This window comes from Copadichromis virginalis, linkage group LG6 (assembly GCF_057382275.1).
Source record: "Copadichromis virginalis isolate Kocher_CV1m ecotype Utaka linkage group LG6, C_Virginalis_male_GT1.1, whole genome shotgun sequence".
In the NCBI taxonomy this organism is placed as follows: domain Eukaryota; kingdom Metazoa; phylum Chordata; class Actinopteri; order Cichliformes; family Cichlidae; genus Copadichromis; species Copadichromis virginalis.
Window position 1 is genome coordinate 42,700,779 of NC_140623.1, and position 27,919 is coordinate 42,728,697.

Genomic DNA, 27,919 nt, shown 5'->3' on the forward strand with positions numbered 1-27,919 from the left:
TTGTTGTGTCCTTGGGCAAGACACTTCACCCGTTGCCTACTGGTGGCGCCAGTGTCCGGCAGCCTCGCCTCTGTCAGTGCGCCCCAGGGCGGCTGTGGCTACAACGTAGCTGCCATCACCAGTGAGTGAATGTGTGTGTGAAGTGCTGTACATTTACCATAAATGACATTAAAGGTCCACTTATTTACTGAAACAGCGCACAAACATATTCCCTCCACCAGGTGGCGCTGTTGTACAGTGCTTGCTTCACCTCATCACATTTCCGCCTCTGGCTACATCTTGTGTTCACCTTATTAAACTGTAAAGTTATTAAAAGTTGTTTTTTAATGCGGAGCTTCTCAGAATAAGAACAGTCACATGGTGCTGCTCTAACACGCAGACAGCATTGTGCTCTTACAAAAACATTTAGATAATTATATGAGAACAATGTGCAGCTGTTTTTCCGTTAGTCCGCCTTCACACCTAGAACATCTGGCAGCCTGCACTCTTTGCTTCTTGTGTTTATTAACGTCCTACAGTGATCTTCACAGTCTGCAGCAAAAATACAAATGAAAGCTCAGTTTTCTTTGCGCTTGTGCGGTCGTGTCAAACACATGAATCCTGATGTGTTCCAGGAATCCTGGCCCCTCCTTTTGACTCGTGTCACGTGATATTCGTGCGTTAGATTTGTGTCTTTTCTTCGTAACAGCGGTAAACGTCACTGACTCTCACAAAACATGATTTTCACGGTGCTTTTGCTTTTCGTGGCAGGTAGGTCTCAATGCTCATCTTTCAGTTCTCAGTCTGCAGGTTTTGTTTCGACTTTTAAACGACTGAACGTTTATTACAGTGTTCAGATGATCAGCTTACACACTCGTTATCCCACTCACGAGTTTTTATGTATTTTTGTCTTCATAGACTTTCTCGGACTTCCCGTTCGCAGGCTTCAGATTAGTTCTCACTGCAGATGTTCGTCTGTAGTTCTGCAGTGTTTCATCCTTTGAGCATATTTCCCAGCAGCCAGCAGAGTTCTAATCCATGCTTCTGGCTCTTAGTTGATGTTACTTCCTTTTTGTAATCCCTCATTGTTTATGTCCTCGGGTCTTAGTTTGTCATCTAGTCTTTAGGTTTGTGTTATCATGCATGTGTCCCACCTCCTGGCTTGTGTAGTCATTGTTGCCTCAGTGTTTGTTTCCCTCTGTGTCTGTGTGTCAGGGTTATGTACCTGTAGTTTTCCCTCGTGTATATATTCCTCACTCCACTGTTACTTGATTTTGTATTTTGTCTTTGGATGAATCTCCAGCATTAAAACGGTTCCTGAGTTCACGTCTGGCCTCCCACAACCTGTTCAGTCATCATAAACATTAAATTATAGTGTATATAATGTGAGTGAAAGGTAAATCCTCTCACATTTGTAGATGTGGGTTACTGGGAATGACCAAAATAATTGAACTTTAATAAAAGAAATGAATATTGTAAAAGAGAATATAAACAATGATCAGTATGGTGTAATGAAGTAAAACCATAATATAAGAGTAAACAATGAGCTCAGAGTGGGTGTGGATGCTTTAACGTGTCTGAGGAGAGTTACTGTTTCATATCATCGCACGCCTGGCACACACAAAACTCATCCTAGATGAAATAAAGGAAGAATATGGCCTGGCCTGCATTTGTATAGTACTTTACTTAGTTCCAATGGACCCAAAGCGCTTTACACTACATCCAGTCATCCACACATTCACACACTGGTGATGGCAGCTACATCGTAGTCACAGCTGCCCTGGGGCAGAATAACAAATAAAAGACACTCCTGCTGGTGTCACGCAGCACAGTCACCTGGATCGTTCTTCAGCTGTGCATTGTGGGAAAGTCCCCAGGTAAACCCATGTGACTGCCACTCTCGTACTAAAACAACAAAACAGCCAGTGAAGACTTTTTCTTTTAGGATGAAGCATTCACCGTGTTTATTTCCTGATTTTATATTTTGTCTAAAACACATCAGTGTGACTGACCCAGAATATCTGAAAGTACTGGTGTAACATGACTCCCAACATGGAAATGCAAGAAAAACTTTTGCATAAGATATAATCAATCATTCATGCATCACTAGCGCAACAGAACAGCACTACAGTCCTCTGTTTGACGCTGTAGTCAGTCACAAATACACAACGCTGGCAGATCAGAAGATTTACTCTTGTTTGTCCTTCACACTGTCCACCAATAATTTTACAGTTGTGCCCTCTAACAGACAATGTAACACCTACTTTGCCTTTTTTTATTACTTTATTAATTTTCTTGTTTTTTCAATGTTATTCGATTTTTGTCCACGTTATACAAAATAAAAATCCTCACTTAACGCAGAGGATGGCTGTGTTTTTAGTACACCTCATCCATGGATTAGCTGAGGCTGTCAGTTTGAGCTTAGTGTATCCTCAGGCCGCTCTTTCTTTACCACAGCCTTCTGTAGTTCTAGTTCCCTTCATGCTACCTTCATCTTGACCTCTAGTTTCCTTCTCCATGGCCATTACTGCACATTGAGGCTCTGCGTCTTTTAGCCAAACATCCCAAGGTTCACTGCTGCTGTGGTGGACATCACGTGACCGTCACATTGTCTGCAATGCTGCATTCACATCTTCTGGTAGACTTTCATGCAGTTTGTGTATATATATATATATATATATATGTATATATATGTATATATATATATATATATATATATATATATATGTATATATACATATATATATATATATGTATATATATATATATATATATACATATATATGTATATATATATATATATATACATATATATATATATATACATATATACATATATATATATATATATATATATATATGTATATATATATATATACATATATATGTATATATATATATATATATACATATATATGTATATATATATATATGTATATACATATATATGTATATATATATATATATATATATATATATATATATATACATATATATGTATATATATATATATATATATATATATATATATATATATATATATATATATATATATATATATATATATATGTATATATATGTATATATATATATATATATATATGTGTATATATATGTATATATATATACATATATATACATATATATATATATATATATACATATATATATATGTTCCAAAGGCGTGTAGTTTAACCACTACGCTATCCAGCTGCTATCCAGCTATATATACATATATATATGTATATGTGTGTGTGTGTGTGTGTGTATATATATACACACACACACACACACACACATACATTTACAGTTTTTTCTGATTGCTTAAGCACATTTTTTGTAACTATTGGCTAATTTTGCAAAACTCTTCACACAAATAAGAAAACTTGTCACCCAATAATCAAAACATTGTAGTTCTCTTGCAAAAGCAAACACAGCTAGATTAACTCTTCACACCTTTGTAAAAATGGTGTTTCCGTATCAAACAGTACACACAAGCCATCATCTACTAAGCACACAATGCGCCAACTGCACACTGATGGCATGAATACAAAACACATCTGGCGTTTGCTTTCTCTGTGCACAAGGTAGGCCATGTCAGTCTGAGCTCATACTTCTGTCATAGATCCATAAGCATAGAGGGATCCAAACTTCAAGTACTGGTGTTTATTCAAACACATCAAAACAAACACAAGTGTTTATTTCCAAGTATAGGATTATTTGCAATCGCCATAATGACTATATGGGTTACTTGGTCTGCAGTGAACATGCTTCCTCTGCCCCAGCATCTGGTCATCTAGCAATTCTGTAAAGTAACAATTTCAGTATTTTTACATCAATGGTATTGGTGTGTTTCTCATTGGCATATGGCAGTGCTACAAATCTTTGTGCGAAGTGACTGTACTCACCGATTCTCATTTCAAGATGTCCTTATGGTGCTTGCTACAGTGTAGCGGCTCGAGTTAGGCTGGACCCGTTGGCCAGCTACCCTCAGGGTCATTCCACGGTTGATGACATGGTCCACTATTGTAGCTCTGATGTCATCAGCAATTCTATTTCTTACTCTTCCTACCCTTCCTCTCCCCCCTCATCATCTTCCTCTCCCCCTTCCTCATCTTCCTCTTGCTCCTCCTTGTCCTTGTCGTCCTCTTCATCCTACTTCTTCACCTCCACGTCCTCTTCCTCGGCCTCCTCTACTTCTCACTCTTCCTGCTCCCTCCATTGTACTCCGCACACACAGCTTACCTGTATTATAGTGCTTAGGCTGATTGCAAAGTGAACTAATTATCTAAAAAAGTTTTCACATGTGAAAGTGTGCCAGACAGTTGGCAAATTAGTGTTAATGATAGCCATACATGTGTATACTTTTGCTAGGAGTGTGTTGGAAATTTGGTAATTGAGTGTTGTGCAGTGAATTGTGCCTACAGTTTTGCAAAGTGTGTGTTACAAAATTGCAAACTGAGTGCAAAGCAGTTTTTGTGCTTTTAGTTTTGCAAACTCAGTGAGTGGTTTTGCTATAAGTCTGAATAGTTTTAGAGATTGTGCTACAAGAATCACAGTTAGTGTTTAAGCATTCAGAAAAAACTGTATATATATCCTACTTCTTCACCACCACATCCTCTTCCTCGACCTCCTCTACTTCTGCAAAGTGTGTGTTACAAAATGGCAAACTGAGTGCAAAGCAGTGTTTGTGCTTTTAGTTTTGCAAACTCAGTGAGTGGTTTTGCTGTAAGTATTAATAGTTTTAGAAATTGTGCTGTAAGAATCACAGTTAGGCTTTAAGCATTCAGAAAAAACTGAAACTTTACTCAAAATTAACCACTACTGTCAAAAGCCACACAAAACCAGCCACTTAGCAACTATTACACACTACAGAAATAAATACAAAACACTGTGAAAAAGCAGGAAAATAATATTCATCTATTCATTCATTAATTCTTGTACTCACATTTTAACAAAAAAGAACTGCAATAAAAAAGTTACATATACATAAAAAATTATATATTTTTACAGCATATTCAGATAATTTAATTTGCCTCAGCGTCAAGCCTCTGTGCTGGGTCAGGCCATAGGACTTCATCCACATCATATATTATGGTCTCCCTTGCAATGCAACGAGATGCCAAATCCAGCCCGAGCAAGATTCCAGTCACATCTCACCACATGCTCCATTCAATGCTTGAAGTAGATTTTCCTGTGTGTAAGGGTTTTGGTCGTATACTTTCCATCTTCATGCTGAGAAAAACTCCTCGACAGCGTTCAAAAGGGAGTGTATGGTGGAAGAAACACATTGATAAAATGCTGTTCATTGTGAAACCAATTGCGTATTCTTGGACCTCGGTGAAAGCTCACATTGTCCCAAATAATTTGGGATGCTCTGCCTGCTTGCGGTCTCTCTACTCAAGCAAAGCATCTTGTAGACCCTCCAGGAATGTTGCTAGAAGTTCATTGTTGTACGGCCCAACAATAACATGACTGTGAAGAACCCCACAGCTGCTGATGGCAGCACAGATTATTACATTTCCACCACGCCAACCAGGCAGTTCAATAATGGCACATTGACCTATGACATTGTGACCTTTTTTTCTGCTTTTTGCTAGATTCAACATGTTGTCTTCTATATTCCATTGCTGCAATTCATGCAATCGACTTGCATTATTCTGATGAACTATATACAATAAGTGTCTCCTGGTGTTGTGAGCACATGCGTGTTCTTCAACCCTCATGTGGCCGTCCTTCAATCCTAAAGAAAATACCATTTAGTTACAAATATATTTGTATACATAGCACACGTTTACATTATACTATTTCATTTATAGAACTAAAATTAGTTTGTTGTGTACAGAGAATCTTTGAGCTTGACTCTATGTTTAGGCCTCATGGATACATTTTCTTGGATGAAGCTGTATTCAATCTAGCAAAAAGCAGAAGAACAGGTTGCAACATGTGTTTTCTACTTTGAGTGGTAGTGTGTTACTGATGAAAACAATGTGTTTGTTGTGTTTAACTTCTGTTGCCTGTGTGCACCATTCTGGGTTCAAGTGTACCACACTGCTAAATGTGTTTTGTGTTTGAGAATGTGTTTAGAGTTTTGGTAAATGGGAGATTCAGGTTTGTAAATGGTGTCCTAACCAGATAAATAGTGTTTAAGATTTTGGCATCTGTGGGATTGATTTGATGAAAGAGTTTTCATTGTTGACAGTTTAGTTTTTACAATGTGATTTAGTGTTTTAGCAATTCAGAAAAGCTGTAAATTAGTGGTAGACATATATTTGATCTAAATATGGGTCAAAAGTAATTAATTACTTGACAGCAGTCGCCTCATTGTTCTGACACACAACACAAAACTATCCACAACACTACACACTAACTACACAAGATAACACATGATCTACACACTCCAAACACGCTAAACGTCACAAATCTCTCAAAACTCGCTCTCTCTCGCCGTCACTCCTGAAACTTCCCCCTCTTCCTAAACATCCAAATGTCATGTTGCCATATCTTTCTGATTGGTCGACATGCTGCATTTTTCCACCAACACGAACAGGCTGATTTTTTGTTTTTGTTTTTCACTTTGCTCATAAGCAGAGAGGTCTCGCTGCGCTGTCCTTAGACGTTAAATGTGACGATACTACTGAGGAAAAAACACGCGCATATCTTGTTTATCATGACTCTGGTTTTACGTGGCCTAGTATATGTCACCTTGTTGCTTTGTCTTGAAGTGGTCATGTGATTGTTTACCATGACTACTTTATTCTTCCTCAGCCAAACAGCAGCACTTGTGCGATTGTTTCGCCCCCTGAGCTCCAGGTGTTGTGCCAAAAAGTGATCGTCAGGCAGAAAGTGATCGCCGTCCGCGGGAGCGCGCAGCTGTTTAAAGCTGTAGCGCCCAGATTACTTACAGCTACTTCCGTGCAACTGATATAAGATGCAGTAAGCTGAACACAGCTTCAACCGTCTTTGTTGAAAAATAGTAACGGACCGCATTTTCTTGTTAGTAACTGTAACGGTGTTGTAACGATAGGAATAGTAATTAGATTAATCGTTACTGAAAATAGTAACGCCGTTATTCCGATCACTGCTGACCAGCCATCCCTGGCACTGCATCTGCCAATTTTCTATGACGAGTCTAAAACTAAACATTTCTACACCAAAACAGCTGCAAGAATAAAAAGGTCACTGTCTGAGACAAAGTGGATAAAAGGAGCTGCAGTGTCAAAAGTCAAATGAAAAACTGGTCGTTTGTCTCCACTGCTCAGCTTAATCATTGAACCAGAACATTTGAATGCTTTTGGAGTTAAAAGGTAACAGATAAAGGTGCTTTAAATATGGCCTCATTCACCTGTTTCTCTTATCTCCTGAATTCAAATAATACTATTTCATATAAGACAAAAAATACTTTATTGTCCTTGTGTAATATATTCAAATTGCAGAACAGAAGCTAACTGTCATGGTCCAGGGCAGCTCCAGTGTCCTCCACCTTGGGCGGAGCCCTCATCTCATCACCTGTGCTACCCACCTGCGTCCTCATCTCTCCTTTGCCAATTTGTCGCCTAACCACTAGGGGTGCAACGATACTCGTATCGATATTGAACCGTTCGATACAGTGCTTTCGGTTCGGTACGCATATGTATCGAACAATACAAAATTTTAAATTTATTTGATCAACTTTCCTTCTGACCATGCTGTCTGTGTTGAGCGCTCAGTGGATCTGTGTTCGACTGCTCCGCCTAGGCTGCACTGTCGAGCGCAGATCCACTGAGCGCAGCGCAAGCTAGCAAGACAGAAGCTAAGCTCGTTGCAACATGGCAAACTGAACCTCCCCCACCCTCATTCAGATCTGGCGTTTGGAACTATTTTGGTTTTCATGTGACGTTTGACCCTGATGGTAAGCGCGTCATGACTAAAGTAAAACAGTATGTTGGATGTGCCACGCAATGCTCAATTTTATTGGTGGGAGCTAGTGTGTTAGCGCAGTTAGCTCGTTAACATGTTGGCCGTCCAGCCCCACGCACGGGGCGATCCGCGATAGCTCGTTAACGGAAATTTGCGGCGTTATGGCGTTAACGTCATTTTAACGAGATTTACGCTGACAGCACTAGTGGGAACACAACGAATATGACTGCACATTTACTCCGACATCATCCTAGTGCAAAGACAAGTGGAAGCAGACAAAAACAACAAGCACGCATGCTACAAACTTTACCCGAGTCATTTAGACAGCCGTTAGCACAGGATTCTCCTTATGGAGACCTGATATGTTTAATATGCTGCTGAGAATATAGCCCAGAAGAAGCGTATAGTATAGCTTTTATTTTGGAAAGAGCCATTTCTCTGTAATAAACTCTTTTCCAAAGATGAGGGATTTCTCCATCAGATAGATTTATTTATTTTCTTTTCTATTACTTTGTTGTTTCAGCAACATTAAATTTAAAAACTGTACTTTTGAGTTAAAATATATATTTATAATTTTAATAAATGACAAATTGAACATGAACATGTTTTTGTATCGAAAAAATATCAAACCGTGAATTTTGTGTATCGTTGCACCCCTACTAACCACATGTTAGTAACTGACTACCTAGCCTTGTGTTTGTTGTTTAAAGACCTGCACTTACCTGTTGTTCTCTGTGAATCTAGTCTCCTCATCAATCTGCAGATCAGGATTCAGGACGCTGGTCTCTACGCGGCCATCACTTGGCTGTGACCCACGTCTCACCAGACACACGCTTCTCACCTTCTCCACCTGCCTGCCCTCCTGCCACCATCTCTCACGAGTCACTGAAAAGATAATGTTGGAAACGCTTCTCTCATTTCTCACTCTGGAGCTCATCTGACCGAAGCAGTCTCACCTCCCCCACCAAGTAAGATTTCCTCATCTCAATCCTCACATCATCCACCAAGTTACCTCTGCAAACCCACCTACCCTTTCCCTATTCCTCCGCCTGCAGTCACGACCCGCTCGTCAGGAAAAAAAAAACACCTTTGTGTAGCCATCCAGTTGTGTGTAGCTGTCAAGAAAACCTTCCCTTGTGTAGTAACCAAATTCACTGGGCCTGTTATAAAATAAATCAAAGAAAATGGTAGACTACCACCAAATATGAACTCTGCAAATATCAGTCTCTTACTAAAACCAGGCAAAGACCCTGTATTTCCTTCAAGCTATCGTCCAATATCCCTTATAAATGTAGACCTTAAAATAATCTGCAAAGCTCTCTCAAAGAGACTGGAGAAAATAACCCCCCTCTTAATTCATCCTGACCAAACTGGTTTCATAAAAGGTCGGCACTCATCAACAAACACACGCAGATTACTTAATTTAATAGACTACTCATGCAGTAAAAACATTGAAACCATAATATTGTCTCTTGATGCAGAAAAGGCATTTGACAGAGTTAGCTGGAAATTTCTATTTGCAACTTTACACAAATTTGGTTTTGGATCCTCTTTCATTAACTGGTTAAAAATATTATATAATTCCCCAACAGCTTGTGTCAGAACAAATGACCAGACATGCAGCAGACTGTGACAGCACTGAGCAGCTCCTTCAGTGGGAGACTGCGGCACCCACGGTGTGGGACGGAGAGATTTCGCAGGTCTTTCCTCCCCACTGCTGTCAGACTCCACAACAAAGACTTTAACTGTCATGGTCGGCTGTGTGGCAGGCAGGAGGAGGACCCAAAATGCAGGACTCACAGGCACGAGGGAATGAACTCAAAAAGGCAGCTTTATTGCTGAAGAGGCAGGACATAGGAAATACAAAACTAAACTGGGAAAAGTAAACTAACACTCGGAGAGAGAGAGAGACACGGGGAAATCCACGCAGCATGAGGGTGAACAGACGTTAACGATGCGACACCGAGTAGGGGAAGACACAGACACTAAATACAAGAGGTGAACGGAGCAAAGAGGAAACAGCTGGGAGACACGGCTGACGTAGATTACACTGACGAGACAGGGAGAGCACAAAGCTGAACGCACTGACAAAGGACACAGACCTACAAAATAAGACAGGAAGCACACGCCAGACAGAGACAGACTCGTAAACAGGCATAATGACGTCATGGACAAACAGAGGGACATACGGGCAGAGAAGACTAAGCACAGGCAACCTAAACCTAAACATAAGGGCAAGATAACAAAACCTAAACCAGAAATAATCATCATCAACATCATCAGATAACTAAAGAATCAGAATATAATTGTAATCAAAACAGTATCACCAGAAAATAACTAATCCATAATGCAAAATAAACCAAAACATAAGAAACTCAAAATACTGGGTCCAACGGACCCAGAACCGTGACATTAACTGAACAAACACACACATCCACACATGTGCAATAACACTAAGTGCAATAATCTTTTCTGGCATCGTTGTATTTTTACTCAGTTGTATATAGCATTCGTATTCTATTTTTATCTTATTGTATATTTTTATTCTATTTTATTCTACTGTATATAGTATATTATTTTATTCTATTCTGTACAGCTGTGTACTGTATTTATTCTTATTGTATTCTAATTTTTGCGTCATAACTTTTGCACTGTCCACTTCCTGCTGTGACAAAACAAATTTCCCACGTGTGGGACTAATAAAGGTTATCTTATCTTATCTTATCTTATCTTATCTTATCTTATCCTCCAGCTTCTCTCTCCTGAGGGGCACCAGGCAGGGATGCCCACTCTCCCCTTCACTGTTTGCAATTTTTATTGAGCCACTAGCAGCAGCAATTAGACAAATTCAGTAATTAAGGGCATAAAATGCAAGAATATAGAACATAAAATCAGCCTTTATGCGGATGATGTGTTACTTTTTCTCCAAAACTCACAAACCAATATCTCTGGGGTGATTGAATTGATAAACTCTTTTGCAAGAATATCAGATTACTCAATTAACTGGTCAAAATCTACAGTCCTTCCGATTAACTGCTCCCTCCATAATTCTTCTCCTTCCCCACTGCAATCTGGAAATATAAAATATTTAGGTATTAATGTCTCTCCTAAACTTTCAGAATTAACTAAATTAAACCACATCCCGCTTTTAAAGACAGTAGAAGGCGACCTGGCTAGATGGAAATCTTTACCCATATCACTCATGGGAAGGGTCGCCACTATAAAAATGATGGTCTTACCAAAAATAAATTATTTATTTTCAATGATCCCAAATAAGCCATCACAAGATTGGTTCAAATCTCTAGACTCGTATATTTCTAAATTCCTTTGGAAAGATAAACCCCCGCGTATCAGCTTAAAAACACTACAAAGGACCAAGGATAAAGGAGGATTAGATCTGCCTAACTTTAATCACTATTTTTTAGCCAACAGGCTTCAGTTCATCTCTAGATGGTTTAAACACACCCTCTTAGATGAACCTTGGATAGATGTAGAACAGGCACTATGTAATAATCTAGAGATCTCAGACATACCATTTATGAGCTCAAACATCCAACGACATGAATTCTTTAAAAGCATCAACATCAGCTCTTCTCTGACAGCATGGTGGGAGTTTCTAAAATTGACGGCGTCTTCATTAATCCCATGCAAACGTACACCTATCTGGAACAATCCTGACATATTACAAAACTATAATATGATAAACTTTTCAGATTGGAGTGATAAAGGAATCAAATATTTAGAACATATACTAGAAGGAACAGAATTTATTTCATTTGACAGACTAGTTACACAATATGGGATCAACAAGAAAAGATTTTTAGAATATCAACAAATTAAATCCATAGTAAAAAAGAAATTTAATTCCAGTGAAGCTGAATTACAAACACCACCAAGTGTGGTACAATTTTCTAATCTAAAACCCCCCAAATTATTGTCTAAAATATACAGAACACTTTCTAAAATAGATGAATCAATATCCCTTCCTATTGCAAAATGGGAAGCAGATTTATCAATCAACTTAGACCCAAACCTTTGGTCTCAGATTTGCTTAAAAACCTTTCAATGGGTCAGAAATCCCAGTTTGCAATTAATACAATACAAAATATTACATAGAGTGCACTATACTGGTCATAGGATGTTCAAGATGGGCTATACGCCTTCCAACAACTGCTCACACTGCCAAACCAACTCACCGGACAATTACATCCACGCTCTTTGGTTCTGTCCACCAGTTCAGAAATTCTGGCGTGAGATATGTGAAGACTTATCAAAGTGTCTGAAATGTAACATTCCAGCCTCCCCTTTAGTATGCTTGCTGGGCAACTTGGATGAGGTCACAGCAGAAATAAACACAGCCCACGTTGTTTTTACGGCCCTATGCATTGCCAAGAAAATGGTCCTCATTAACTGGAAAAATAAAAATAATCTTAATTCAAACCAATATAGAAACCATCTAATAGATCACATTAGTCTTGATACAACCTCTGCCATCACATTTGATCAATCCCTTTGGGCTCCTTTGATCGGCTTCATCACCTAGTGGGGGGTCATGGTTTGGTCCTGCCTTCGCTATTGTGGTTGATATGGGGGTAGGGACGGCCTTAGGGCGTCTGGGGAGTCCCTAGGGATGTTTTCCCTGGAGGGCCTAACCCGGGGGATGTGGCCATGACCTGGTTAGGTACAGCGGAGATGGGGGAGGGTCTGTGCCGGCGGACGTTGGTTACTGGCCTGGTAGCCTGGCTGCCCCTGGGTGGGTCCGGGACGGGCGTGGAGGCTCAGGTCCTGGCTTTTGTGTCGCCGGAGCTGTGGGCGGGTGGGTGCAGGGGGGCTCAGCCCCAGTGCAGGGGACCTCTGGTGCATCGGCCCAACTAGGGGGCTCTCTAACTGGTGGGGAGGCTGTTATATCTTTGCAGGTGGTCTCCTCACAACAGGAGCTCACTCTGCAGGTGGGGGGAGAGATATAGGAGAGGTGGAGAATGAGCTCAACCTGGGTGTCTATTGTCTTGTGTAGTTTGGGAGATGATTGGATGATGGGGTGGGTGCAGTTTTCTCTGGGGTGGAGTCAGGTGGGCTGCCCCGGACTCTGTGGGGCTGGGCGGTGCTGCTGCTGCAGGCCCCGGTCCGGATGGGCCTGGGCCCCCTTGCCCTGGTGGGTGTGAGGGAGCCTACTGGGGTCAGCAGGGGAGCTGGCCCCAGGGAGGGGCCGCTTGCCCCTCCCTTTCTTCCCTCCCCATCCTCAGCTGCCTCCTATTCCCGCTCTACCACACCCACCCACACACGCAGGGCTTGGGGTGCAGGTATGTCACCAGGGTGCAGGGGAGCCACTCCCCCTCTGTCCCCTTCTGGCCGCCTGTGCCTCAATTTTATCCTGCAACCTAGACATCCACATTACTCACACTCTCACATAACACATACATATAGGGCCTTGGGGGTGGGCACGTTTTACAGCATCCAGAGGATGGTCGGTGTACTCCAACCCACCTCTGGCGCTGGTGCCCTACCCTCAATTTTAAATGCATTTAGACACTAAGGGTTTTCGGGAGGAGCCGTGCTGCTCTCTGAGAGGAAGCTAGTACCATGCTCTCCTGAGTTTTAAATGCACTTTAGAACAGCACACAGCAACACTACATATGAGCGGGCGTAGGGAGGTTTGAGGTCTTCACTCACCCCGGTTCTGTTAACCGTCAGGGCTGGGGGGCTGGGAGGAGGTGCTGGCCGTCAGACTGGGGTCTGGGATGTGGGGCCTCCCCGCTACTGCAGATAAGGAGGTGGTCCGCTTGCCTCCACCCCAGAGAGAAGGGTTACATGTCCTGGGTCTAGGTGCGGCTTGCCCCTCTGAGGGCGGGGGTACCTGGACCTGGGATATAGAGTATGTTTGGGGAGTGCGACTGTCTGTGCAGTGTCTATTTGTGTCTGTCTACACGCTGGGTGAGTGCCGAGTATTTGGTGGTGCATATGGGGTGGGAATGCACGTCTGTGTCTGCGTGTGCCTGTTCGTCTGTGTCTATATGTCAGGTTGGGTCTTAGACTCGACCTCTCTGGGTACATCTCAGGCCCTCCAAAGTACGGAGGCCTATCTCCCCTCACCACACTCCCTGCCGGTGGCTGATGCCCTCAGACGTTGGTGTGTTGGTGGCCCTTGTCGTCTGAGGCTGGGTGCTCATGTATGTACCAGCTCACTCCTGGTGGCCGATTGGCGGGGCCGGGCGCCTGTGGCCCGGCTGGGCTCCTTCCGGGGGGTGGGATGCCCTCTGGCCTCTGGGCCTGAGTCCCGGTCCTCTCTGGCACAGCTGGCTGCCGGCAGAGCCCGCGGGCACGCCACTGCAACCCCCTCTGGCCTCTGCTCTGTGGCTGCTGGGTGACCTCTCGTTTGGGGCTCTACTCAGCTCTTCCCAGGAGGGTGGCATGGTTCCCCCCCCTTTGGTGGTCCTCCTTGGGTCCTCGTACTCTGGGGCCTCTGGATGTCTGGGGCCTGGATCTCCTCCATACCTGCTTCATGCCCTGAGGGACGGGGCTATGGCTCCCCACACTCCCTAGCAGATCGTTACATAGAGAAACCTTTGGAATACAAGCGCGCTGATCCACACAGGTGTACACACGGGTGTTCACAGACGCGGACTACACCTTTCTTGGCTGCTACCTCAAAACACGCCGTCTATCTTGCGTGCTGCACAATAACATTTAATATTTAGTATCTATTATTATCTACTGCTAGCTAGTTTATTGTGATGGTGCTGTTTTTTTATCATGTTGCTCTTTGTTGTTTGCTTTCTCTTCTGTTTTTTTTCTCCATACAGGTGATCCAGGTGTTTTGTTTGTCTTTTTTTCTTTCTTCCCCCCTTCTCACCGTCTCTTCTCCCCTCTGTTTTTCTTTCTCTCCCTCTCTTTCTTTCATTCTTTCTCCCTGTCCTATCCCCCAGCCATGTCTGTCCTGTCTGTAACAACCGAAAATAAAATAAAATAAACACATAATTATAATAAAGGTCAATCAAATGGACCAATATGGCCATGATGATCCACTTGGTAAAGTAAATCCACTTGGCATCTTGCTTGGGTTTAAGACAACAATTCTGATGGCTAAAGATCCAAACGGGACAAAAAAAATAAAAAATAAAACACTTAAAAAATATTATTGCCTTCCGTGTTGCATCTGCTCGTGTGTCCATATTCTCACACCAGCCTCCGGGCCGCGAGCCACTAACATTTCATGTAATAAATCTAAGAGTTCGGTCTCACATGGCAGCATTGTGCATTTACAGTATGTCAATAGAAAATTGTACTTAGTAGTCAGTATAAACTTTTAATGATATAAGTTTGCATATGATAGAATACTGCATGTTGACCTTGATGACTTAGACCATTTAAAATTTCCTCAGAAGTCAGTGTGCCATATGATTGCATTAGTAATAAATTTAATAATGCTCTTTATTAACAGTTACTCACTATATAGAACCACTTATAGAATTATATTTGTTTGCAGATGTTGGCAGCTGTCAGCGAATAGTCATCAGCTATTTAGAAACAAAAAAGACTTTTTATCCATAACAGCAAATGAACTGTACAAAAGAAAATACAAATGCTATTTATGGTCTCCTCACAACAGTGATAAGAAAAATAAACTGGGCCAATATGGCATGTTTGTTAATACAGAGACACACATCCGCTGGTTTCCTCTTTCTGGCGCAAAGTGGACGATAAACAAACAAGAGAGATGATCAGCTGATCATTGATCAGTTTCATGACTGAAGTAGCAACAGGAGAGGGAGGGGAGAGAATGAGAGGAGAAGAGGCAGCTGACAGTGTAAAGACACAGAATAACTCCAGCTTTGTCTTTTCCATTCTAGCTGAAGTTCGGGACAAACTGCGTTCCTTTGCGGCTCAATACGAAACACCTAATATTTTCTCTCAGTGCGGGACGATGCCGTTTGTACGGGACGGTTGGCAACTCTACTAACTAACCTTATGAACAAAATAAAGTTCACTATCAGTAACATCATAGCAACCGAACAGCTGTATAGAAACTCCGTCATGCTAGCTAGTACGCAGAGTTATTGTAACTGACTGTAAAACGTCAGCACAACGAAAATAAACTCCACCTAAACTTGGTTTATATCTGATCCAGACTGCAGGTCATAACTTCTTACCTGAAGTTCAGTTCACACTCGGACCGGCGGCCGCCTCGGGTCTCTCTTCCTCCTGCCTCCCCTTTCCCTCATCCACCTGCTGGCCTCCACCACTTGCTAATGTTACTGAATCTGAGGAAGCGCCCCCAAAGCCACCACCAAACAACTGAGTTATTTTTACAATACAACACCTTTCATTGTTTATACCGTTACAAAGGGGAAAAAAAGTCACCGGGCCACCAAGCAAATGCCTGGTATGCCCGATGGCCAGTCCAGCTATGGTCGTGCCATCAGTTAACCCTTTGTGTGCCAACTGTGGCACCAAGAGAAGATAACACCATTATCTTCTCTTGTTCTTAACCTTTGAACATTCAAATTTTGAATTATGTAGACAGGCTTGTGGGGCTGCTTACTGGGGGTTGGTCTAATTTTCCCTTTAAAAATCTTCCTCCTGACTGTTCATTGCACTGGCACCTACAACCAGAACACACTGGGAGAACAACGGAGGACGGCAACAGTGTCCATCTGACATCATTCACTACAGGTAAGAGTCACTTTAAAAATGATAATGGAAGTCTATTAAACGCCATGGTTAGTTTTGTTCTGGTTCTAAGGCCACTGGCTTCTAGCAGATCACTGCAACATTGTCTACAGTATCTCTATTACACATTGTGATTGTGTGTGTGTATTTTATTAGAATAAATGCATTAAAGTCACACTTAAAGTAGTTTGTAGTTTTCTCAATCAGTAGATGTTTGCTAGTTGTTTTTAATCTCCACAGTTTGAGTTAGAGGAGAAGTACAGACGAGGTCAGAAGGAGTTTCACTTTGTGGAGGCAGAGAATCAGAATCAGAAAGACTTTATCTATCCCCAATTAAGATACAGCAGAGCAGCATGACGTTGAAGATAAGGACAGGGCATAAACAGGCAGTAAGGATGAGACAATAAATACACAGAATATACACAGCTTTAAAATTAAAAGAACAAGAGAAAGAGAAAGCAGATAATGGGGTGCTGAGAAGTCAAAAGTGGCAAAAGAAAGTATGTGAGGCTGGTATAGGACATGTCTGAGGACAGAGGTAAGCTGTGTGGTAGGAGTGACAGATGAGTTCAAGGTGGGGGTGGGATTACATCAGGGATTAGTCTGAGCCCCTTCTTGTTTTGGAGCAGATGAGGTCACTACTCTATAGTGAGAGTAGGGAGCAGGTGAAGGTACGGTGTGGAGAGAAGAGGAATGAAAGTGAGTAGAAGCAAGACAGAATAGATGTGTGTGAATGAATGGGAGACAGGAGCGACAGTTTGTCACAGAGAGACAGACAACCATCCACACTCACATTCACACTTATGGGCAATTTAGAATCACCAATTAACCTATCCCCAAAAACTGCATGTCTTCGGACTGTGGGAGGAAGCCGGAGTAACTGAAGAGAACCCACACAAACACAGGGAGATGGTGCTAACCACTCTGTACTCTTGATGCACCCTTGATACTCTTCTCAATTGCCCCTTGGGGATGAATAAAGTCTTCTGAATCTGTACCGTGCTGTTAACTACACCATGCTACTGACATTTGGTTTGGTTTTGCTCCAAACTGAAAGTTAGTTTACTTTTGCTTTGTATATTTTGTTTCTGAGTGATCAGACATCTCTGTCTACTAGTAGAATTTGTATCTGTTGTGGTGGAGAAAGATCTGTAAGTGATGCTGGAGGCTCTGTTCAGTACGAGGTGCTGGTGCAGTGGATGTAGTTACAAGGAGGAGACATTTTTTATAGGCGGCAGGCTGATGATGGTCACACCCTGTGAATGGCTCCATGCCCTTATATGAACATGTCTTTACCACCGAATGTAGAAGATTTGACCTGTATGCATTTTTGGTGAGTGATACTGGTTTGAAGTAAATATTACCAGGGTAAAATTCCCAGCTTGGCACTGGTGGATTTTCTCTCTTAACATTAAAGCTTTCAAATTCTCCACCACCATGCATAATATTTTCACGACAAAATAAAGAGCACTTCCTCCCCCTACACTAGCCAGCCCTCTATAATAATGTCTCCTTGTAACCACACCCACCTCAGCAGCACCTCATACTGAAAAGGAAACAGAGCCTCCAGCATCAGTCAGACTTTTACCAACTCAGCAGGTAACACAAATTTTACTTAGCTGAATGTAGATTACAATTTAGAATGAATCTGGTCGAGAGGTATTTTCTCCTCACAATCAAAAAATAAGAAAAATGATGGAAAATAATCATGATTTGGATTTTTAAGCAAGCTTGAAAAATTAAATAAAGATCTCCATTGAAAAAAGTAACGGTAACAATGTCTTTTTAATAAGACTGGGTCAATTTTTCATTCAAGGGCTAAAGTGTCCTTTAGTCGACTCAGTAACTACAAGGTGTCCAGATCATCAGCCCTCCACCACACTGCTGACACTTGATATGTTCACATTGGTTTTCTCCAAACATCTCCTCTTTGGTCCTGTCTGTCCAGAGGACATTGTTCCAAAAGTCTTGTGATTTGTTCAGATGCAACTTTGCATACCTAATCTGTTCTTTTAAGAGAGAAGGTGTGTTCTGCTGCAACATTTTCAAACAAGCTTCAGTCTTTTTCTAATTGTAACGTCATGGACTTTAACAGTTCACATGCTAACAGAGTCCTGTCTGAAATCAAACTTGTTGCAGTTTCTCTGAGTACTGCATGATCTCAGCCTGGAATAAGATTGCTGGGATGTGCACTCTTGGGAAGCTTGTAGCTTTACACATGTGTATTACATCTGATGCTTAATTGAAACAATTAGGACTTTAATTTTACATAATAGTACATAATATAAAATGATCTCGCGGGCCGGATATAAATGTATGCCGGGCCGGATGTGGCCCGCGGGCCTTGACTTTGACATATGCGATATATGTGGATATGACATTTTGGGTTTGTGGAGCAAGGAAATTATTTTACTGCTATTGTTAAATAATAATCATCATCATTGCATTAATAAATATAATCTGCAGCATGGATATTGCATTCAGAGGTTTAAACAGTGTGTGGGTCTTTCAGAAAGACTAAGTTGCAGGCTGACAGGAAGTTGCAGAGAGTTTGCAGAAGTGAAAGCAGACTCTTAAGTTATTTTGAGGAGCAGGCCAGACGAGGCCATTTGAATTACTAGGTTATTCAAAATGATCATTGCTTTAACAATGTAACAGATAGCTTTAAGATGGCCTTAAGATGCTTATGATGATGTTAACTTTGTATTTCAGATGCAGTTATAACTATTTTATACACAATGCATATCTGTGCTTATTTGAGTTGATGTTCAGGTTTATTAAAGGTCTTAAGCTTCACTAGTGTATCTAGATGATCCATGCGGAGGGAAAACTAGAAAATAGAAGGATAACTGCAATACATGCTTACAAAACACTTATATCAGGTCATTTTTATATTAAACTTTTAGTAGAGGTTCTTGATTAAAACATTTATTTAGTAGATGATATATCCATAGTTTCAGTTCGATTATTACATATACAAGAGTGGTTTCTGTCTCTCTGTCTGGTTAGAGGTCAGGAGCTAGTCGGCGAGGTGAAACAGGGTGCTAACTGCGAAAGTGTCTCGGTAAAAGAGGAACTGTTTCTTGTTGTCTCGGCAAGAAAGAGGAACAAGACAAGAACTGAAAGGTAGACAGGAAGTACCGGCCATGAAAATAGAAGATGATGTTCTGTGTTAAAAGTCATTGTGGTGTTGATTTGACGTATGTATATATCCTGTCTGTGACGTATGAAGGGGCGTCATTAAATCAAACCCTGATGTTATAAAATAATTGTTTGTGCTTTAGTAAGTCGAAGATCACTTGCTGTCTGCGTACAGAGTGTTCTTCCCACACGTGTGTAGTCATTAAAATCATTGTTTGACCAAGAGCTTCTGGACCATGGTGGTTTGTACTCTCCTTCCTCAATTTTTGAACCTTAACAGGTTATTTAGACCAAAATAATTTTTCTTTGCCGGATACACGATGGACGGGTGGCAGAACTGGAGGATCTTGTGCCTGGCGGGACTGTTGATCGAGGACGCTGAAGATATCTACCTATTCGGAATCATGATAACAGGGTTCTTGCTGATTGGAGCTGGCATGGCCCCGACTTATCGGAGAAATAAGAGAGCGGAACCGGCTGTTCAAACCCCCCCAAAGCTGCCCGCTGGAATCAAAGCAATGGGACGAGGCGCGACCTCTCACAACCAACGCAGCATGGTTAACACCTTGGAGACGCTTGCAGCTGCTGTGAAGGCTCAAAGCAACACCATTGAGCGTATGGGGGGATACATCAGAGAGAGGCCTGCTCAGAATGAGACCCTTGAGCGAAAGTTGGATCACATCACGGAACGGATCACTGCAGTTGTGAGGTCTCAGAATCAACAGAATGACAACACCATGGAACAGAAGTTTGATACCATCATGGGGAGGCTCGCAGCTCTACAACGGGAGATTGAGAGACCAGTGTCAGAGTGTTAAAGAGCAGACTGAAAATTCTCCTGGGCTGCTCGCATAAAAGAAAAATCAACAAAATCGACATCATAATGCGGACACCACCACGACGCCAGCTGCAGGCCCAAGGCTGAAGCCAGACAAACACTCCCTGATTACGACTGTGTGATGACTATTCTTCCCATCCCATGCAAGGCCACCTGGATTGGCTGGAGGACTGTTTACTTAGCCTGATAGGGTGAAGGACACTGTCTCAGCTGAACTATGTTCACGCACACACACACACTTACACTGATAAGCACTCACTCATCCCCCCTCCCCTTCCAATGCCTTCGATGCTTGTTGCCTCCTGGGAACACGAGGCGGGTCTGAGCCCGCGCTGGAGAGTCGGCGCAGTGGCAGGATGGCTGCTGTGTTGCCTGGGATTACTCCTCATCCCCCACCTAACCCTGTGGCTTGTCATGTCTTTCACAATGTTGTGCTGTGAACATTTATGTGCTTTTTTGTGCAGAGGAGTTTTTTTGTTTCGTGTTCTCATGCTGTCCTACCATGGAAGCACAGCATGAGTGGAAGTCTCTTTTTTTCCTCTTGTACCTTCCCATTGTTGTGTACATTTCAGTGTTTTTCACCGATCTCCGACTTGTAACCCCATGTAATGTCTGTGTTATGTGTGTAAGGTCGGGGGGTCTCTCATTTCACTGCGGGGCAACCTGCATGTGACAAATAAAGCTTTGATTGATTGATTGATTGACAAGGGCCTGATATCCCCTTACGAGGATATTATACAGCCACTGTTCTATCAAAATTTAAAACGAATGTCCTCATATGTGGATCTAATTTTTCTCAGAAACAAAAATTAGGTAAAGAAAAAAAACTTGGTAATTGTTTGTTTTTACATTCATCAGGTCCCAGTCAGCCCAAATAGCAAAGAAAAATTAAAAATGCATGCCATGAAAGAGTTCGGGTCTTAGGCGGTTAAGAAAACTAACGAGTAATCTGTAATATACTGCTTTCTTGAGTATAAACCCAACACTGGTAAGGACCAAATTACTTTTATCATGTCCCATAAAAGTTTGAAAGGACTTGAAAGAGGCTCTACGCTCTTTGTACCATGACTGTATATACCAGTTTTCAAAACATAGGCTGTATCCCAATTCAGGGTCTGCAGCCTTAAAGGCCGCATTTCAAGGCCGATTACGTCACAGCGACGCGCCGAAGGCTGTCCCAATTCGAAGGCTGCTTGAAATGCAGCCCTCAAATGCGTCCTTCATTTCCCTGAATTTTAAGGCTGTGGCGGTGTAGACTTCGTGGCCCAAGATATCCCAGAATTCATAGCGCGGCGGTGGGTGTGGATAAATTTGCAGAACAAAACGGCGGATGAGGGGCGCCCGAGTGAACTTTAAGTACTGAATATTATGTCACTTATTTATGTGCAAATGTTTAATAATGAAGAACATTAAACATTACTGTTGGCCACATGTCGGCAAAGTCATGTGACATCAGTGACGTTTGTACTAACTTGGTTTTAAAGCCTTTACTTTAAAATATACGCCGTTCAATAGCTGAGCTTCATCTCACAGAGAATGATCAAAGCTCATGTAGAAACAAACAAATGAACAAAAGGTTTTCTCCTTCATCTCTGTCAAACACAGCTGTGACACGTTTCCAGCTGTTAGTATCATGGTTGCTAGGCAACCTGGGCAGCGCAACGGAGGCTAGACCGTCCCATTTCACAAGCCTCGCACTTCCTTGAGGATCGTTGAGGCTGCGTACTTTAAGGCTGCAGACCCTGAATTGGGATACAGCCTTAGTTACTTTCAAAAGGCCTTTATGAAAAGCATGAATGATCCCAGCAACATAAACCTGTTTCAGTCCTCACACTGACTCACACGAGTCAGTGTGAGGACTGAAAGTCAATGCTGAGAGAAATATGAGAGAAATAACCTTTTTATTTCTGTTGGTTTCAGGTCTCTTCTTCCTTTTGGGCAGCAGCTGTGAAGGTTTGTACTTGACTCTCGTCACACTGTTGTTTCATGAGTTTTTGGTGTACCTTCAGTCGGACTTTGAAGACTTGCTCCTCTCTAACATTGACCTTATTCAGTTATAAATTGGTGCTAAATGCTGAAAAAAATCCCTGAAAGAGCAGAGCTGATAATCTGGGAGAATTAGAGACAGTTTTGTTGAACAGGTTACATTTGAAGCTGTAATATATTCAGTCTTCTTATTGGTATTTGTGTCTCTGTTTGTTAAACCCACTCAGATGGCTGCTTCTTACTGGGTTATTGTAGCGGTCGTTCTTTTGATGACTGCTACAAACGGTGCGACTGCTATTGAGACACACGAGCTCGCACCAATTGTTCAAAACATTCTGAACAGGTGAGTGAATTTTCTGTGAAATACTAAAGAAAAACTGATGATGATGATGTTTACAGCAGCTGTTTTTAACAAAGAAACTGTGAGCATCAGAGTAACATGTGACAAATATGCTATTAAAACTGTATCACACTGGACTCTAACACAGATCAGCCCCTCTGTCCTTTCACAAACTCTCAGGGAAACAAACCAACACTGTTGTGGTTTCATGTAAATCTTTCCAAATGGAATCAACATCAGAACCTGTGTTTGTGTCTTTTGGCAGGTACACACCTAGCTACGGTGCAGACGACGACAGGTCAGTAACAAAGGTCACTTTAATCTGCAGCACAGTACTTACAGTGTGCTTTATAGTAACAGAAGCAAGCTGAGATCATTAGAGCTGCATGTAGAAGCAGAGACTGCATCATTACAAACTCACTGTTATTCATAACTGGATGTTTAAGTTGTTCTCAATTTCAGGGCTTAAAAAAAACAAAAAAAGAAATAGACTGGTTTCCTCAGCAAAATGAGACTAAACTCACTTTGGCTGGTTTAACACTCTGGATACTTTTGTCTTCACGTTATAAAGAAAATGTTTTACAGGTGAATATTCTCTGTTTGCTTTGACAGACAGTTTCCCATGTTCAGTGTGGCCGTGAGCGTCCCACGCAATGAACAAACAAACATGTTTGATATGAATGGAGTCCCTGATTATGGTGAAGTTGTGAAGGAGACGATTCTAAACTGTGCCGTATACCAAGGTAACAGAGTGGTGGCAGCCACAGTGCTGAGATGGCCTAATGTTCGATATCAGTGTCCTAATGCTTATGTACAGTGGACCGATGTTTTGAAGAAATGTCATAGAGAGCAGATGAAATGGGCTGAAGTTGAAAGCTTGTGTGGTGCTGATACAATCAAGTATGGCAGAGCTGATCATGCAGAGTTTCGAACCCTGCAGGATTTTCAACCTTTACTCGCAACACAATCCCAAGATGATCTGATGGTTTTCTACGTCCGTGACTCCCCATGTGATCAGAGATGTACCAACAAACTCGACGATCAGAATATTCTCACTATGATACAAGACATAACAAACTGGAAGAATTATGTTGTTGTGTTTTCAGATGTATTTAGACCTCGTGATAGTGGGCCCCTACTTATGAATATCCCGGGTGAATCACTTAAGTGGCTTGGGAAGGCAATCGCACAGCCACGGTCAAATGGTCTTCAGAACATATTCCGATGCCACAGGCAGCAAGAAATGAATGGAAATGAAATGAAGTGCTTTAGCTGCAATAACAATGGTGATGTTGCATTTGAATGTATTTTAGATAGTTTACCAACCTAAAAAGCAAACTATCTGATGTTGGGAGAAGTCAGGATAGTGGGGAGAAAGAGTAAGGGCAAGAAGAAGCAGAAGGGTAACATCCAGAAGGGAGTGATGAGAGAAAATCATCAGAATTAACCAGAGAGGGAAAAAGAAAAACAGAAAATGTAACCCATGCTTTGCATCGTTTTCCTGCATCCATGTCTAACTTTAAATGTGTGTGTTCGTCACAGCAAGATTAACATGTGCTCCTGAAATCACAGCTGCATCGTGCACTCTGGTCATTCTGGTCCACGATACTGTCGGCGCCTCTGATTGTGTGAACTGAAACACAAACAGTGTGTGTAGAGTGTAATCCATTATAGCCTCTGATACTGTCTCTGATTAAAGCTTAATAAACTGCATCAAAACATGTCACAGCTTTGTGGTGGATTTTTGTGTGATATGTATAACTATGTAACTATATACACTATATATCTATGTGAACTGAACATATATATTTTAACTTTCATGTAGAGTCTTAAGCGCAAGACATTTTGCTTCACCGAGGTTTATTAGGGTGGCACAGTAACAGGGCAGTTGATGCTGTTGAGAGTTCGCCTGAATAACTCACTCTCCAGCTCCGGTAACCAACCTCCCCTAATACTCACTCAACGTCTTTCATGCAGCACAACCAAAACAGTAACATTGTAACAGAGATCCTGAACACATCACAATAAAATATCATACGATATAATCACACACACACACACACACACACTTTGAACCACACTGAAGTGTTTTTATATATGAGAAAGCATGTAACCTATGTAGTTATAAGATTATATGTTATAAGATTGTGCCACTTGCTGTATAAGATTAAATAATTAGGATTAATGTGTGATGTTTGACCGTGTCATGACCTCTTGTGATAAGCCAGAGCAGGGGGTAGCCAGAGTCCTGACTGGCCTCTGGCCAAGACCTTGGCCGCTACCTGACCCCTGCAGCTGTGTTTGGATGGGTGGGAAAGTTACCCAGCAGCAGGGGGCGGGGATACTGGTCCTTATATATTAGGGGACCAAAGGACACCCCCAGCTCTTTTTTCCCCTCTGCTGTTGCTCTCTGTCCATCTCTGTGTTGCTCTGCTGTCTGTGCTTAAGGCTGTACACCCCGGGGTTTTGCTTTGCTTGCTGTCTGCTTTGTAATTCTCTTGCTAAATGTCTGCATGTATTTTTCCTGCTGTTCATATGACTCAGTGTAAAGATGCTGCAGGTTTCCTATTCACGGGTCACTCCACAGAAACTCTGTCATACAAACTGTCGGCTCCCAGATTTGAAAGCCAACATGGTAACCTCCTCCAGCCAGCGGTGTGGAGATCCAGCCAATTACAATCAAATCACTCAAAAGGATCCTGTGGAAACAGCAGAGTTATTGAAACAGAATAAACAGAATCACATGAACACTGAAACATTACAACACACAGCAAAGCAAGCTGAGCAAAGCCCGGGTGTAGAGCCTTAAACACAGAGAGAAAAGAGCCATGATGTCACCTCCGTCCCTCCATAACCCCTCCTGCAGCTGATGGGTAACTTTCCCCTTGTCATCCAGCTAAAAACAACAGGTGCAGGTCAGGGGTCCGGCCAGGCGCCATCTTCAGGTGGGCCAGCTTTGCTGTGTCACAGTCGGCCATAACGTGATTAAAGTTACACATCGGTCCTAATTATTAAACCTCGCTACAAGCAGTGCACACCAACAGATGGCATAAACCGATGATATATGTGTGAATAATACTTAACATGGTGATTCCAATCAAGGGTGTAGATTTGGTTTTGGCATTGGTGGGGACGGATGATTCAACCACTGAACCCTGCCCCGTTTCTTTATTTCCCCTTTTCGTCTTTGCTTCTTGATAAAAAAAAAAAAAAAGGAGAAATATACTTGCCTACATATGCTATTCTACATGCTTTTAAACCATTTAAAATCACAATTCATAGTTTTATATGTGAATTATATAATGTTAAATTACTATTAAACAAATGACTGACTAAATAATTTTAGGCTTTAGTTTACTTCAGCCGTATTCCATATAACTCAGGTATCATACAAAAATAAAAACAGCTTCAAATACAGTCATGACAATAAAAGAATATGACTTTAAGGACTTAACAACATTACTTCAGTTATACTACACCATCTGTTATACATTAGCACTAAGGGAAGACTCAATGACCTGGTTGTTTTTGTCCATAAAACTACTCGTCTAAGATGACCACAAAGTAACAGATCTCTCAGCAACATTATGCAACATTTTAGGCACTACTGCCCCGATCAAGTCAGCTGGGATGTTCTCTTCTGCTTGTTTTCTTTTTTCTTTCTCAACAGGTGATCCAGGTGATCGATATATGCATCTTTTTCTTCTTCTTTCTCTCTGCTTATTCTGTTGGTTTTTGTTTTGTTTGTTTTTTTTGTTTTTTTGCACTTCCCCCCGTCCCTCTTCTCAGCTTTCTTTCTCCCCTTCTTTCCTCCAGTCAAGTCTGTCCCGTATTCAGCAAGTGAAAATAGAATAAACAATAAAAGGTGAATCAAATGGACCAATACGGCAAGGCTGGGATGGTCCATTTGTTAAAGTAAATCCGTTGGGCATCTTTCTTTGCCTTTAGACAATAATTCTGATGGCAGAAGAGCCAAACGGGACAGGCAAAAAAAAAAGAAAAGAAAAAAGAAAAAGCTGGGATGTTTTATTCTAAACATGAACTACTGTTACAGCAACAGACACGGACTACTGGTGTCCCACACAACAACTCAATGTCCTCTATGTGAAGGAGCCAAACACATGCCTGCTCCTCTCGTTAATCACCAAATCATCAGTCAGTCACCTGTGACCTCGCATCTTCACCTCTGTCTGAGCTACAACATGGCAGAGCTGCCTCTGTCACCTGATAAATAACAGTGAGACATTCAAATACATGCAGTCACACATGTGCTTCAAATACAGTCATGAACCATCAAGTCATCCTCCAGTTTCACCTGTGACCTTGTGTCAGCATTGCTCTCTGAGCTTTGTGTTGGTTCTTCTGTCACCTGACAAACAGGACAAACATGACAATAAGAATAAAACGTGGAGCTGCTTCAGTGTTTCTGTCACTTTGTGCAGATCTTGACTCGTCAGTGATGTTTGTAGGCTGAGTGCATTTTTAAAACAATTTGTGCAAACTGCACTCCAAGGTGGAATACTTGCAAAATCATGACGACCTCATGATATATTGTCTCAAAAATTAACCCTATGAATACGTCAGTGCCATTAGGATGAAATTATTGTGTCACCAACATTTTAACGTTAGACATATAATTCTAACAGCCTCTGTCAACTAATATCCGGGCTGCTCGAGGCTGCCGTTTTCTCCGACAGCTTCAATCAAAATTAGAAATGCTGCTCTGTGACTGAGAAAACTAACAGTGCTGCCTGTTGTGCAGGTAGTTTCCAAAACACGTTATTCTTGGTTACATACAGTTTTAGACTGATGTGGGCCAAAGCCTAGCATAGCCTGTAACGTTATTAAGACGGACACATTTTATGAGTGAAGTTGACTTTAAGTGAGTTACAGGTTTCTTTGAAAAATACTTTCTTATATCCAGCTTCTTCCTCTTTGCTGCCGTCCTCCTCTCCTTGCAGCGCAGGTTTGTTGCTGCTAAAACTAAACAGAGCTCCCTGAAAGGCTCAGCCAATCACATTGGTCATATTTGTCACATGAGAACGTAATTTCTATCGGTTTTGTTTTTC

General features: G+C 41.7%; 1 protein-coding gene across 1 annotated transcript; it reads left to right on the forward strand.

Annotated features, from left to right (window-relative positions):
* The first annotated feature begins 652 nt into the window (after positions 1 to 652).
* On the forward strand, positions 653 to 24,180 carry LOC146708570 (uncharacterized). Its single transcript, XM_085460810.1, has 7 exons — positions 653 to 750; positions 8,623 to 8,846; positions 16,489 to 16,548; positions 22,445 to 22,477; positions 22,738 to 22,853; positions 23,116 to 23,148; positions 23,463 to 24,180. Exons 5-7 carry the CDS (start codon positions 22,738 to 22,740, stop codon positions 24,178 to 24,180), a joined length of 867 nt encoding a protein of 288 aa, XP_085316936.1. The 5' UTR covers positions 653 to 750; positions 8,623 to 8,846; positions 16,489 to 16,548; positions 22,445 to 22,477.
* The last annotated feature ends 3,739 nt before the right edge of the window (positions 24,181 to 27,919 follow it).

Bases quoted from the DNA above. Each gene is read 5' to 3' on its own strand.
- LOC146708570 (XM_085460810.1), top strand. From the start codon at position 22,738: ATGGCTGCTTCTTACTGGGTTATTGTAGCGGTCGTTCTTTTGATGACT. The intron at 22,854-23,115 runs GTGAGTGAATTT...GTCTTTTGGCAG, and splicing joins GTTCAAAACATTCTGAACAG to GTACACACCTAGCTACGGTG. The intron at 23,149-23,462 runs GTCAGTAACAAA...TTGCTTTGACAG, and splicing joins TACGGTGCAGACGACGACAG to ACAGTTTCCCATGTTCAGTG.